The sequence below is a fragment of the Lygodium microphyllum genome, chromosome 2 (genome assembly GCF_053477565.2).
Source record: "Lygodium microphyllum isolate KBCC chromosome 2, Lygodium_microphyllum_v1.1.10, whole genome shotgun sequence".
Taxonomy (NCBI): Eukaryota; Viridiplantae; Streptophyta; class Polypodiopsida; order Schizaeales; family Lygodiaceae; genus Lygodium; species Lygodium microphyllum.
Window position 1 is genome coordinate 172,132,433 of NC_141136.1, and position 15,545 is coordinate 172,147,977.

At 42.7% G+C, this 15,545-nt stretch overlaps 1 protein-coding gene across 3 annotated transcripts; it reads left to right on the forward strand.

Annotated features, from left to right (window-relative positions):
- Window positions 1-8,556: 8,556 nt before the first annotated feature.
- On the forward strand, window positions 8,557-13,876 carry LOC148040618 (uncharacterized). Of its 3 annotated transcripts, none has more exons than XM_087701313.1 (8): window positions 8,557-9,012; window positions 9,602-9,717; window positions 9,856-9,974; window positions 10,447-10,633; window positions 10,768-10,964; window positions 11,095-11,189; window positions 11,285-11,610; window positions 11,826-13,876. In XM_087701313.1, exons 1-8 carry the CDS (start codon window positions 8,854-8,856, stop codon window positions 13,660-13,662), a joined length of 3,036 nt encoding a protein of 1,011 aa, XP_087557439.1. In that variant the 5' UTR covers window positions 8,557-8,853; the 3' UTR covers window positions 13,663-13,876. The 3 variants fall into 3 exon arrangements, with proteins under 3 accessions (XP_087557439.1, XP_087557447.1, XP_087557443.1); XM_087701321.1 differs by having other exon boundaries at window positions 11,324-11,610; XM_087701317.1 differs by having other exon boundaries at window positions 10,447-10,609.
- Window positions 13,877-15,545: the final 1,669 nt, after the last annotated feature.

The following is a 15,545-nucleotide window of genomic DNA, read 5'->3' on the forward strand; positions in this document are numbered from 1 at the left end:
AACAATGGGTTGAAGAGCCAAATGAGCCAATTACCATAGAATTTCTTGAGCACAATGCACAAACTCAAATATCAGTCTGATGCTGCACTCCATACCTAGATCCTTGCATATTAATGCCTTTTGGGAAGGCACAGAAATGCATGCAGTCCTACCAAAGTCTTAGCATTGGGGGACATCACCAGAAAGGGGATCGTGGACATGGGGGCAAGAGTGAGTGTGCTAAGCCATGCAGTACTCCAAACTTGGGGTAACCCACCAGTCAAGACTACTAGGTTCAATGTCACACTAGCTAACGGAATGAAGGTGAAACTATTCAAAGTATTGAAAAATTGGCTAGTGAAGATCGCGAGAATCCAATTCTCTGTTGACTTCACAATCAAACTTCATAATCATGAAGGAAGTGGACTACGACATCCTACTAGGATGACCCTGGATATGCAACACGAGACTCGTAGAGGACTGGGGCAATGGTCTTATCTTCTTGGGTAATCGAACGGATGCCATAAGAGTGGAGATGGACACATGGAAGATTATACATGTTTACCTGGATGACATCTCCACAATGCTAAAGGGTGATGGACAGGCTAGGGGATCCTATGGAGTCCTTACCAAGAGTGAGACTGGATGCATGTTCTTGCTACCATTGACCTACCATTCTTAGACATTAAGGAGCACTAATAAGCCATCAAGGCAACCAACAAACCCAAGGACACACCCTTAGTGCCAATCTGCATGATGACTGGAAGCGTACATGGAAGGAAGAACCATGTTGCGTTCCAAGTCCCGAATAATAGACGAGAGCTCTTGGAGGTCTTGGGGCACATGACCGACAAGTTGGTTGACACTCCGAATCTTAAGCCACTCCGAGATCTCTTAGACAAGCATGAATGGCGATGGTCCAAAGTGCATGATTTAAACTTAAGATACAATTGGACCTTAATCCTCGACCAACAAAAAGAGATATGTTAGAACTTGGAGAATGATGAGCAATCGGACAAAGTGACAACAAATATGAGGACTGCTGTTCCTTTAGTGATGAGAGCGACAGGAAAATCGATGCCCTAGAATAGGACACTGGGGAACGTATGATCAAACATATACGAGTAGACCCCAGACCACGCAAGTAGAGTGTCCTTAAAGTAGCAAAAGGAGTTCAACACAAGGACTATGATCGAACTTGGTTGGAGCACACAGGTGCAATCGACTACAAGCAGGCAGGCCTAGCCCCATGACGCACCACTGTTGCAAACAGACTTCTGAGCTACGACCACCAAGAGAGAGCCCCTCTTCTAGCGAAGACAGAGAGTTAGATTCTGAATTGGAAGTCAACTCAGATAGTGATCCTGAAATACCTTGACCCCCCAAAACTAGACGCACCAAGGGAAACCTACCCATCCACCTAAGGCACTAACGGTTAAGGGAAGAACGACATAAGCTACCGAAAGAAATACAGATAGAAGAACAGTGAAACCGCAAGACCTGCCAAAACGATTCATGAAGTTCAAAAAGGGAGATAGGGTGGTAATCTTGCTGGGAGCCAAACGATAGGGGTGAGCAAGCAAACCAATCGAGGGACCCACCAAGGTCAAAGAGGTCAATTTAGCCAAGGAAGGGGAGACCCCACGACCTGTCTTCATAGCCAATGACTTGGTAGAGCAAATGAAGCAAGTCTCGTTACTCTCTTGCAGGAGTATATAGATGTCTTTTCTTAGTCCCTAGAAGAGCTCAAAGGGGTAGACCCAAGTGTGGTGATTCACAACATACCCATGACATCTGACGCAATGCCAGTCAAGCAGCGACCATATTCCATGAATCCAAAGCACGCCCATGTTGTCAAGGAAGAAACCGACAAGCTAATGAGAGAAGGATTCATCTACGAAATTAAACACATGGATTGGCTTTTTCCCATAGTCATTGTATTAAAGAAGAATTGAAAGATTAGAGTGTGTGTCAATTATAAGAAGGTAAACGCAGCTATAAAGAGATATAACTACCCACTGCCGTACACTGAGCATATGCTTGAGAGAGTGGATGGCAAGGAGGCCTACAGTTTCATGGACCGCTTCTTTGGATACAATCAAGTGTAAGTATATCCTAATGATAGGCATAAAATTGCATTTGCCATGGAATGGGGCATCTTTGCCTACATAGTCATGCCTTTTGGGTTGACTAACATGCTAGCCACCTTCCCACAACTGATGTGTATAATATTCAAAGACATGTTGAGGAAGGAGTTAGAGGTCTTCGTAGAAGACTTGTGTGTTCACTCTACTTGGCGAGAACACTTAGATAGGTCTTTGAATGATGTCAACTATACCGTCTCTCCTTGAACCCTTTGAAGTACCCGTTTTGGGTGAAACATGGATGTATCCTAGGACACATGGTGTCAAAGAACGGCATTGCCACAAATTTCTCAAAGATTAAGGTCATTGTCGATCTTCCACTCCCAACTGATTTCAAGGGTATTCAGTGCTTCTTGGAATACACAAGGTATTATCGACGGTTTATGTTGAACTATACATTGATTGTTAGACCTCTATACAAGCTGTTGGTCATATTTGAATGGACCGAGGAATACCAATGCACATATGAGGAGCCGAAAAAGGCTTTAACCATAGCACCAATTCTACGAGCCCCAGATCGGACACTCACATTTCATTTACACATCGATGCTTCGAAATTCACCGTAGGAGTTGCGTTGTGCCAACCTGGTGAACACAATTTGGATTACCCAGTGAGCTTTGCTAGCAGACAACTCATTGAGACTGAAATGAATTACTCGACAACGGAGATAGAGGACTTGGCCATGGTGTTTGCCGTAAAGAAATTTTGACATTATCTTTTGGCTACTTCTTTTACTTTATTTGTTAACCATCAAGCCTTTTTGTATATTGTTAACAGACCATGTGCTATAGGACACATTGCTAGATGGTTTCTTTTGCTTTTAGAGATTGACTTCTCCATGGTGGTGCGTAAAGGGAAGTAATATTACATGGCTAACCATCTCTCTTGTATCCCCACAGGAGAAGTGGCTGGACAAGGCCTTGTGGATGAACTACCAGATATGCATCTATTTCGCTTATCTAGTGAAAAAGATTTGTTTAGAGCTGACATGATGCTGTATTGGGCAGATGACATAGTTCAAGTGCTTGAACACGGACTATTAGAATGATCAATAGAAAAAGCCCACGACTTAGATAGCTCATCCTGAAGATCCAACACTATTAGTTGATAACCGGCCAACTTTACAGGCTGGGCAAGATGGGTTACTGCTTCGCAGATGCGTGTGTGAGCACGAGATGCATGACGTGCTGACAGAGGCACATGACAGAATTGCAGGAGGACATTTCAACCCACAAAGTATTACAGTCCCAGCTGTGGTGGTCCACCCTCTTTCGAGATGTGGCATGATTTGTGAAGCATTGTGATGAGTGCCAAAGGACTAAAGTTCCGATTCATAAGGATCACATGGAGCTAACCCCAATTATCGCATGACAACCCTTCGAGAAATGGGGGATTGACTTCATCGGACCCATTAGTCCTGCGGCATAGTATTCACAAGCTAAATACATCATTGTGGCTATCGATTATTTGACAAAATGAGCAGAAGCACAAGCTATGAAAAAGAATGACGCTCGGACCACTACTGAGTTCCTATGGGAGCAAGTGATCTCGCGATTCAGGCTGCCCCATAGAACTAGTTAGCGATCAAGGCACACACTTTATCAATGAAGTGATAGCTCATCTTCTGTCCTCCTTTTTAATCATCCATCGAAAATCCTCACCTTATTACCCCCATGCAAATGGTCAAGCTGAATCCAGAAATAAATCTTAGTAAACATCCTGATCAAAGTCATCTTTGCTTCACGCTGTGATTGGGATAACAAGCTTATGGTTGTCTTGTGGGCCTATCGCACGGCTTACAAGACGGCTGTAGGACAGACCCCCTTTAGATTGACATATGGTACATCAGCAATCCTTCCCTTGGAATTCTTTGTACAAAGCCTCGGGATAGCCCTTCAAGAAAGATGGGATGGGAAGGAGGCATGGAAAGAATGCTTGATTGAACTTGAATACTTATCAAAAACCCAGCTTTTGGCCACCCATGCACTAATATGCGAAAAAGCAATATGCAAATGCTAGTTTGACAAGCATGTCACACAGTGCAACTTTGAACAAGGTGACTTAGTACTGCTATACTCAGTCAAGGGACACAAGCAAAAGTTAAAGTTTCGGGGGCTAGGACCTTTTAAGGTTCAAACCATCAACCAAATTGGCAATGTAGAACTCGAAACCCTAGAAGGTGAGGGCATAGGCTTCTTGGCAATTGCATAAAAAATTATTTTCCTCACATTCACCCATTGCATGAGCCCCCAATGCTAGCACCCCCTATCCACATATAAGTTACCACTATCACTAAGGTGGACGGTGAGGATGAGAAAGTAGTACCACTAGCTTACCTACGCACGATGGCCACTGCTAGACACACATACACCATCAACACATTGATTGATATGAGGAAGCTGATTTTAATATCTTAACCCATGACCATTGGACCCAATTTGGCAAACCGCAATTGCAACCCACTAATGCTAATCTCACCCCTTATGGAGGCCAACCCTACACACTTTTGGGAAAGTGCAAGGTTGTAGTTTCTATCGAGTCTGAAAGCATGTCAATAATCTTCTATGTGTTGCCCAACACTAAGAATGCAACCATGGAATTGTTGTTAGGACGAACTTTCAAGAAGCAAGCTTGTTGCAATGTTGACTATGAGTCACAGCGTATCCACCTAGCCGTGGGCAATGTTCGTGTTATAACAGCTTTCAGCAAGGGCAGCACAACTCTTTCCAAGTCTGCAAAGCCACCAGTAGAGAAACCCACCGTCAAGCCTAAGGAGGAGGGTCGTGACTCATCACAATCTACCAAGCCTCGATGTCAACAACCCGCTAGAACCAAGGCTAAAGCCCATGAACCCTAGTTCAAATGGTTACCTAAACAGAGAACACCACCTAGGAATAGAACCCATGACCTCGCAAGGCTAATGATCCGTGCCTGAAATCTAGGAAGCCAAGACGAAACTATAAACATTGATGAATGGTCAAGCCACGATGGGTCCCCAAGGCCTTATTTCAGGCGTAAGGCTACTATGTGGGTAACACTTGGATTTGGCTGCCTAAAGCCAAAACAACCAAAGATCCTACTCAAATGCCACCCTCAAGCTTGACCACATGACATCATGCCGGAGACACTCAAACCACAAGAAAATCAAGCCACTAAGTCCATAGAACCTCCAAAGCCTAGCTCAGCAGGGCCTAAACCAATCTATTGCCCAAAACCACAGCTTGCTACTAACAAACCCCCCAAATCTAGCCCCAATGGTGCCCCTCAGACCTTAGACGCATCTACTAGCACCATGATTGTAACTACAACCCAACCCATTGAACATGAGTTCAAGCTACAATCTAAGGAGCAAATCATGTTGCGACCATTAGTTGTTGAATTCTCTAGTTCTATCAAGCCTCAACCACCCACCACTGGGCTTAGGCACTCTTATGAGCAGCAATCAATTCTAACCTTGGCCGTACATTTAACTAAAAATACTAGGGACAATTTGGTTGCTTGCCTTCGACTCTTGGATGCTACTTTCATGACATTGGCTAAAAGCTATGATTGACTAGACTTATGCCTCTTGGAAGAACCTATAGCGATCGAAATACGAACACTCCCTTGCTCTTGGGAGGAGTCGGAATTCATATTCGTTAAAGCTTCTGAAGCAGTTGAGGAGTTAATTGCAACTAGGATATCCAAGGAACAATTTTGGTTGTATATAAAGTTCAAAAAGTGAATAAGAGCTCATTCTTTGGTGTATGGCAAAGTGGACTCTTCTTCTTCTCTTCTCTTGCTTGCTTGTGAGTGCTTGAGGGAGAGAGTGTGAGTGAGTGAGGGAGTGAGTGTGTGAGGGTGAGGGATATTGGAGGTGAAGCCCTCCTCCATCTCCTCTCTTCTTTTTCTCTTCTCTTCTCTTGTCTTGCGCATGGTTATGGAGGATAGAGCTTCAAGGAAGAGGCTTGAGGATGCTTGAGCTTGCATCATGAATCGTGGAGCTATCGGAGTGCTTGAGAGATGAAGCAACTCTATCGGGCATCAAGGTAAGCTCACTGCACTCATAGAGGGGGATAGCGCATCGGCTATGTGAGAGGTAGCCATTAGTGCTCGCTTAAAACGCTTGAATAATAAGCAATTCGTGGGTCTTGGCGATTGAGCTTGAGCTTGCCTCTATAGTGGGGAAGGTAGAGTGATGGTGGAAAAGAAAGAGAGAAGGACAATACAAGGTCTTAGTGGGAGGGAAAATGTTGGACATTAGCATCCTTCAATTGCTTTCAGAGGTAAAATGTTGATCTCCACCACAAGCCTCTTTTACGTGTAAGATACTCATGCCCTACTTCCTTCTTCTCACTCTCTTACCTTGCACTCACCTTGTTCCTCTCCCCCTCTTCCTCCACAAGTCTCTCTCTCTCCCTATCAGTCTCTCTCCACCATCTCTCCATCTCCATCTCTATCATCCTTTCCCTCCCCCCAACACACACACATACACAAAAGTTATAAGTGGGAGAGAGAGCAACAGAGGGATTAGTTAGAGAGAGGCAATGTGAGGAAGATACTAGATATAACCATTCCTATAAAAAGAATATTTTGCAATTGCACCTAGTTATTCCAATGTATTTGGTTTGATAACGCCATGCAACTAAAATGAATATTTTCTAATTACACTCAGTTATTCCGATGTATTTGGTTTGGGTGACTCCACGCAACTAATATGCCTTCTTAGTGCATGACACTTAAATGCATGGGACTCCAGGCACCTAATATGCCTTCCTAGTGCATGACACTTAAAAGCATGGGACTCCATGTTGAAATTAAAGATGGGAAAGTCATTAGGTCTGTCAAAAGCACTAGTCACATTTGATGAAGAAATAGAATGACAATTACAATATTGTATATTGACATGTCACCTCTAATAAAATTGCATATCTTTCCAAGTTTTGATAGCCTGCAATGCATCCATCTTACTACTTAATATGAACATGAATACATTACAAAAATAAAATTTGCACAACACAATTGCCATCTTGCTTGATGGTCTATACATGATTTGGAGCATTTTCACATTTTTACTTTCTTAAATTTGGCTTTCTACTATTAGAAAATTGATTTCACCTAAAAAAGAAGAATACTCCAAGGGGTCTATATGAATTTAAGGTTCTTCCTTTGGGCTTTTTGAGTTCTCCAAGGAGATTCCATTCATTAGTAAACTCAACAAACTATGTGTTACTTATGAATGCGTACAACAAACTTGTGAGGTGACAATTAGGTAAAGGTTCATGAAATTGTCCAATCATGCAAAGAAACAAGGATTGTCTAAAAAAAAGATATGGCAATACAATCTTGCATATAATGTTTCCATTTGAAAGGGAGATGTGATGTCAAGTTGAAAGAATAACTTGTAAAGCTCACCATTGCTTTAACAATCTATACATTGACTTGTTTTTTTTTTCTTTTTCTATTTTTTGATACAATAACACATCACACCATATCTTAAAGTCATGTTTTTGTGCCCAAAATAAGGAAAATATGTTAAGGCTTGACATATTGATACATTGATTAGTGCATATGATGATTAGACATCACTAAACAATAATGGTGTTATGCCCTAATGCATACATCTATTTGCCTATCTTGGTGAACATACTTACAACATTGTTATGTTAGTGTATGTTTCATGTGGATAAGCAATGGCATCTTATGCATTTAATGCATGCAACACAACCATTACACTATTGAAACCTATTTGGAGGGACACTTTACTTGAATCTCATATAATTCCTACATGTTGGAAATTGTTCATCTTCTACCTTCAATGGACTAACTATAACATGAACGAAATGGATTGAGGCGTCACACTTTGCATTTGTCCAAGTTGTGAATGTCTTTAGACAAACATTGAGCTTGTACACACCTGTTACTTGTCGACTTGTTGCTCATAAACGCACAAGATTTAGCCATTGAGTATTGTTGTTAATTGAGCTAGCAACATTCTTTTCTTCTAGTACTAGTAACATTAATGAGGTTCTCTTCTATTAGGGCAACTTCAAAGGGGCCCTTACTACTGCATCATTGGCATGCCCAGAGGTGCTAACAGTGGTTCAAAGATGGTCGAGCATTGGGTGTGTTCTCCATGGACCCTTAGCATGCCGTTGGTAGGTACAACGGTGCCAATGTTGGTTCAACAATGTTGGAGCATTGGGTGTGACCTCCATGGACCCTTAGCACAACATTGATAGGTCGAGAGGTGCAATGGTGGTTTAAATATGTTCGAGCATCGGCTGTGTCCTCCCAAGAAACTCCCGACTCCTCCCTCCTCATGTGAAGGTGCTCTAAGAGTCTAGACTCTAGTGTGCATGCTTGCTATTTGAAATGATTTCATTTAATTTCAACTGAATTTTTAAAACATATTCTTTCCGTTTTCTTTTTATGCATTCAGACGGTCTGTCTCCCGCCATAGCCGCCCCTCCGACTGAAGAGCTTTCAGTTCCTCTCTTCAACTTCCCATGTTCGATACACTTCACTCCCCTGCTTGTTCATCATCCTGTAGTCATCACTATCACCATCACTATCATCAACGTTTCAGCACCCTTCTTCCATCTCCCTATCATCATCATCATCATCATCATCATCATCAGCAGCAGCTGTTACCTCCTCCCCTCCATATCTCTGCTCTTCTTCTCCTCCATCACCTCCTCTGTCGGAGTTGAGGTTTTTGTCCCCATTTCGTTTTTTAATGCAGGCAGGATGCTGGATATCATCGGCACTCTGTCTCCCACAGAGCAGCTCGTCGATCCACACCTCGGCTACCCGCCCGCCTACGCGAAGCTCTGCAGCCATAGCCGTGCTCTGTTTGCTGACTCTCACACCGCCTGCCACCTTCCATATTCTCTTCCTTCAGAAGAGGTCATCTCTCACACGCATGAAAGAAAAAAGAAAGCTAGTTTTTTTGTTTGCTAGTAGTGTCATCGTTTCGCTGTAATCCTCTATGCTCTACTTGGCATCTCATTCTACTTGCATTACCATGAACTTGACAGCCCATTGTGTGCTCTCTCTTCTTATTTAGCACCTTTGTGCTTCCCTCAAGAATCTATTTCAGCACCCTTATGATGCCTTCCATGCACTTGGCGTGATGTAATTAGCTTTACTTAGCTTTAGCGATGCAGTCTACTATGTTTCCTCTTATTCATTATAGCACCCTTGCTAACCTGATTGAATCTGATCAGTTTCAGGTACTTCAGTTTACTTTTCTCTGAACCTGTTTTAGCCTCTTTGATCATGTCGTCCATGGTCTCGATGTAATTTGGTCATTAGCTCTAGCATTGCAGTTTAAAGAGTTTTCTTTCTTATGTATGTTAGAACTCTGAGGATGTCTTCCATGGACTCGATACAAAGTGGCCAGCTTCTCTGTTTTCTTCTTCTTGGGTCTAACAAGTTGGTCATTCTGGCCTCTTGTAGAGTGTGGCTTACTTTCTTGCATTGCCCAATGCTGCAGGAAGCAAAGCTCAATGAGCTCGAGGGCTTGTTCCCGCAATCTCCTCCTGAAGATGCAGACCCTTCACTGGCAAGAATCCATGCCGACTTCCTATGGACTCAGCTTGATCATCTTGGGTAACAGAAGCTCAACACCTCGTAAATTACCCCACACCTCGGTCTCTGTTGCAGATGAAATTCTGGCCTGAATGAATGGAATCGGGGACTAAAACCTCTCAACACCTTCTTTTGCTTTTGTCCCTCGTCTTTTTGCAGGAATGCAGGTTTTGACCCGTCTAAGTTCCGAGTGGACCCTTATGGCAATGTGCTTCACTGGGGAGCCGATCCTTCCTCTCCTCTTGGTTGGGAGGTCGATCACTGGTTTCCTAGATCAAGTGAGTTCAGCAGCTCTTCCCTTTTAACATCACAATGCACTTTATGGCCTCAGATATTTTAATGTCAGGGGTGTCTCATGAAGCAAGTCTCCTGAAATATGCTCTGTTTGTATCGGTAGCATCCATGCTTTATCTACTGTTGTGATAACCGTTATAGATCGAAGAACTCAGTAAATTTCCCTCTGTATATATAGATAGCATCCACGTTTTTCCTATGATTGGGCTGATCTTTATAGTTTTAAGTATCTCATCGCCACAGAAAGCATCCATGTTGCCTCCTAATTAATGACATTTATGTAGAACAATCACTGTATGTGTAGGGTGCTTGTTCTCCCTTGATATTCTGATGATCTTTATAGTGCAAATGTCTCACAGAAACGAGCTCTGCCTGTATGGCATACATGTCCTCTCTTATCATTGTGATGAGCTTTGTAGTTCTGAATGCCTCATTAAAACAAGTGTCTTGTATTAGGAGGTGGAAGGACCGCAGTTGCCAACCTTAGGCTGGTTCAGTGGCAAGTGGCTCAAGCCAAATGTGACAGACTTGAGTTCTCAGTGCGGTGGTGGGATCTTCAGCTTGGCATTTCTGTCAATCAGTTCCTTTTCATAATGACTTCCCCCAATTCAGAATTCAGGTGCTTATTTGCACACCCGTATGTGTAAGTTGTGAATTCATCAGTGTGCACATTATGTATGTGCGTGCCTGTGCACCAATGTATTAGTCTCCGATTGCATGTGGGTGCTGATTCTGCGTGTTATGAGTCTCTAAGTGGATATACATAACTGGATGCAGGCAAAGAGCCTTTTCATTCTTGTTTTTGCCTAGTGAGCATTCAAACAACCTTATCTCAGAACTCGAGAGCCATTTCTGGCCAGAGCACTTCCAAGAAAGAGCCAAACAAGTAGGGTGTGCAGCTGCTGCCATAGTAAGAGTCAAAAAGGATGCCCATATTGAGCACATGACTGAAGACACAAGCGAGGACAAGACAGGTATAAGGATCTCATACTCTAAACAATTGATCACCTGCCGCTGAACTGATTCACATATTTGTAGCAAAGCTTTTGATAAATCTTACATAATGTAGCCAACATTGGAATGCTGTCTTTTGTTCTCTTCCAGCTACACCTGGTAGGAGAAGATCGGTAGCAGAAGAGGAAAAAGCTTTGCTTATGGCTTTACAGAAATACAGGCCTATGGAATGCAGTGCAGAGGAGGTAAATGAGTATGGGTTTGCCTTAGCATTTTGATAACCTTTTACCTGGGTTTTCAGTAATATAGGATGGACTATCGTATTGGCTCTTTATGTTAGGATGGTTGTCAGTCTCAGTTTCTTGGTGGGCATGAGCAGGAGATTCTTGCAAGACATTCATCTATTGCTGCAGCAATGAGAAGAGAAGAGGATTTGTGCAAGAAACTAGTTATGGAAAAGCACAGGACAGAAGAGAAACTTGCTCGAATGGAAAGGGAGCTGAGGATCATGAGACAGCAGAATGAGAGGGAGAAAGCAGCTCTAGAAGAACTCGAAGGCACTATGGCCAAACAGAAAAAAAGAGTGGAAAAGCAAAGACAATGGTCAGAAACACAATCACATTACCGTCAGTGCCTTGAGCGCATTTTGCGAGACACAATGCATCAGTAAATCCTTCTGCCTTTATTTGCTCTACAATTACTTTGTCTTTCTGATTTGATGAATCATGCTGTGGTATACTGTTGTCCTTTCCCCACCCTTGCTTCCCAAGTCAAAATGGTTTCATTCAGCTTTCTCTAAGGACCTTTGTTGACAATGCTGACTTATGCAGAACTTCGATTCATAAGTTGTGTTTTGCTTTGCTTGAACTCCATGTCTGCAGGAGCTTTGTCTTTAAGGAGCAGGCCAAACTTAACCAGGCCGCATGTACTGCCTTGCTAGCAAGACTCCGGTCTCACAAGGTGAACTGTGAGAGAGCTGAGTTAGACCTTGTGCAACGGTCTAAAGCAAGGGAAGCCTTAGAGATCCTTGCTCAGTCAAATCTTGTTGATTTTGTGTGCAAGCACCTTATTGTTGAAGAAAGTTGCTTGGACATCAAAGATCCTGTAGGTGTAGATCAAAATATACCTGACAATGTGTTGGATGATAGCACAGTCTCTACTCCACAAGATGGATGCATTAGTGAATTTGTTGATGAAAAGCGTGTGCTGGAGGATGATGCACACAAACAGTTGAGGAGTAATGCAGGTATATCAGGAAATCAGTTGAAGCAGCCATCAAAAGGTATAAGAGGCATGGATACTATTCTGGAAGAGGAAGACCTAGAGGAGCCACCAGGTCATCCTCATAAATCTCCATCCAAAAGGAAGGTGATAAGTGGTGAGCTGGATGCCAGTGATTGTCAAGGGCAGATAGACAGAGATGATTGCTCACAACCTACTATGCAGCAGCTTGACTGTACTGCGAAAGATGATAGATATCTAAAGGAGCAAGAAGAAGAACACCTGGATAAGCTTCTGCAAGAGTTACTGATGGTCCAAAGTGAGACAAGTGATGGCACAACAGATGTGCATGATGAAGAGAATGAGGAACAGAGAGTACGGCGTGTTGGAAAGTCTAATGTGGACAAGTGGCTCCAGAAGCTATTGCTAAGCAACACTGCTGGAGCTTGTGTAATGGCTGAGAAGGATGTGGAGGTTGAAGGGACTCGTGAACGGATTTGCTTGGGAGGCAGCATTACAAAGCCTGATCAAACAGTCAGCGCAGCAGGGAATGGAGAGAAGTCTAAAAGAGGTTTAGATGGCATATTTAGAAGGATGAGCTTCCGACAGGATGTGAAAAAATTGAAAGTTCTTAGGGAGGGTTTAGCTGTTGCACACGATGAGGCGAGGAGTTGGGAGTTGCTAGATGGGCAGTCTTTGAAACATCATGAACAAATGGGCGGACTGAGAGTGGATGACAGTGGGCAAGTGGATAGTTTGGCAACCAAAACCACAGGCCAGGAGCTGATCCAAGGAAAAGTGGAAGACATTGCAAAAGTAAACTATGAAGAGTTTATGGAAGCCTGCAGGAAACTTAATGAGCTATCTGCAAAAGAGGCAGAGTGTGAGAAGGCATATGATGAGCTGATTGTGAGCGAGGCAGAGTTTGCGAAGAGGATGAGGCAAGTGAGGGAAGAGGATGAGCGGAAGGAAAGTGGGAGGATGAGTGTTGAAAAGGGTGGTGATGTAGCCCCGGCCAGTGTAGGGCTTGCAAATGAGCAGGAGCAGCAGCTGAATTCAAAGCAACATTCAAGGGAGCATCAAATGCAGTCCGGAAAAATGCGAAAGAAGGTCCAGGCGAAATCCACCGAGAATCCCAGCCATACTTTGTTGCCGTCTGCTGCCATTACTGGAGCTCATCAAGTAAGGAGAAGCTGTAGCATGAGAGCTCCAAGCACTGGGGGATGGGTCCTCCACACGAGGAAGGCGTCCTCTGATCAGGCTTTCTCAGAAGCTGCAGCAGAGGGTGAGGAGGTGGACATCGTGCTCCAGCCATCATCCTCTCTCCGGAGGACTAATGTGCACCATCACAGCAGCAATGCCGCTAGTAATCTGCAGGCAGGAAGAAAAAGCAGCAGTAGCAGTGCCAGTACAGCTGGTCTAACTGCCATGGGGCTCAAAGCATCTCTAAAAACCTGTTCCAAGGCATGGAGACGAGCAGTTTCGAGGAAGCAATGAGGTTTTGCAATGGAGATTGCAATGGCCTGCTTCCTGTTTCTTCTAAACTTTTGTCTACTTGCTGTCTATGGGAGAATGCCACTTCTTCTCACGGAATATATCTCTTCACTCTTGCACCTTCTGCATCATCATCATGCATCAAGGTGCACTCTCTATATTATATACACGGTTTTCTTTTGTGTACAAACATTTCAAAATATAATAGCTGTTGGACAAGCCACTCCTTTTTTGGATTTCCATGTCACAATCTTAACTGTTAACATGTTCGGGATCACAGTAACAGGTGAGAATACATACTCATCAATGATTAGACAGTAGGCCTACATTTTCTTTGGGTATTCCCATCTGCATTGCATATTCAGCACTGGCACATTCTATATATAGAAGGTGAAAGGGTGCACAGGGTATGGGTTAAGCCTATTGCTTAGAACAGGTTAATCTGATTGGCTCGTGTCGAGTGTGAACAAGCATTGTACATGATGTGTGTTTGCTACAGCTGCCTCCAAGTGCATATCAATCATCATACCATAATAATAGAACCGGCTTTACTGGTAATGGCAATACAGTTAAACGTCAAACCAACCCCCTATCATAGGGAAAGCACAGCGCACACAAGATGTTCAGGAGGTTGATATTTGTGGTGCTATTCATTGTCTAATTGCTCTTATGTTTGTTCATGCTACTCATTAGAGAGGCCTCCTAAACATTAAACACACATGGTATTCAACCTTCTTTTGCATTCATTGTACATGGCATTCAAACTTCCTTTGTATTGCAGCTCCATTTACTACTGAAATAGTGTGAGGCATGTCTTGTCTATCTTCTTTGTTGTAGTCACTTTCCTAGCCAGCTTTGCAAGTGATTTATTAGACCACATCTCTCTGGCTGGCCTGGACATTAGCACACTTCTCTGTCTCTTTGCTAACATTCATTAGGTATTGATTTCTATTTGAGAGATAAGCATTTGGAATGTCACGCTTACCTATAGAATCTTGTGCAAAGCCTAAATTCCCTCTTCTCTTCTATGGATCTTCTCATTTACAAGTTATTATAAAGGTTTGCTCAACGTTTTGTGATTAATCCACAATATTGTAGTTAGTATTGAGTCGCTTGGTTTACATTGTGTGTAGTTTACAATGGGCACAATGGAGCATCCACATCTCTTGAAGAGTTCCTTTGATGAAGTAAGTTTCCATCTTTCTATAGTAATGGATGTGCTATCAAACTAGGGTTTTGATCTTTACATCCTCATAGTTTCTTGCCTCCCTATTCCAAATGATCTCACAAACTTCTAGTAGCTCTTCACAATGATATCTGGTTCTCTTTTAAGTTTGTATTGAAATGCTTGATTCTTGCTATGTGCAAGTATAAAATAAGTATATATTAAAGCCTCAACCTTTGTTGAAAAGTATCTCTACTACTGAGGTAAGTTGTCATCTACCTTTGGTCATGGATACACAAATAAACAAGGGATTTGATTTGTATGCTTAAATGTTCCTTATATCTCTACCACAATTTATATTAGAAACACACTCTAGCATCGGCCTATAGTCTCTTTATAGTTTTAAGTTAAAAATCTCTACAATAAAGTGACAAATAAGCAATTTTCTTCTTTGGTTTAGTAGGGTACAATCTTAGAAGAGAAGAGCAAATATTCTATCAATGGAAGTGCTATTTTCTTGCCTTGTGTCCCTAGAGATATTTCCATTAGATCACATAGAGTGGTAAAGCATGGAGAGCTTTAGAATAAATTTAAGTGTTTCCATGTAGACATTGGTCAACTTCTTTTTGAGGATGTTACCCAAACAACTCTTCAAAAGTCTTATTCTTCTTTGATTCCACGTAGGAACTACCAAAGATAATAGCGAATTTGAGACTTTTGA

Excerpts from the sequence above, each read along its gene's own strand:
- LOC148040618 (XM_087701313.1), top strand. The coding sequence starts at position 8,854 with ATGCTGGATATCATCGGCACTCTGTCTCCCACAGAGCAGCTCGTCGAT. Across the intron at positions 9,975-10,446 it reads TCACTGGTTTCCTAGATCAA|GAGGTGGAAGGACCGCAGTT; the intron begins GTGAGTTCAGCA and ends GTCTTGTATTAG. Across the intron at positions 10,634-10,767 it reads TTATTTGCACACCCGTATGT|GCAAAGAGCCTTTTCATTCT; the intron begins GTAAGTTGTGAA and ends AACTGGATGCAG.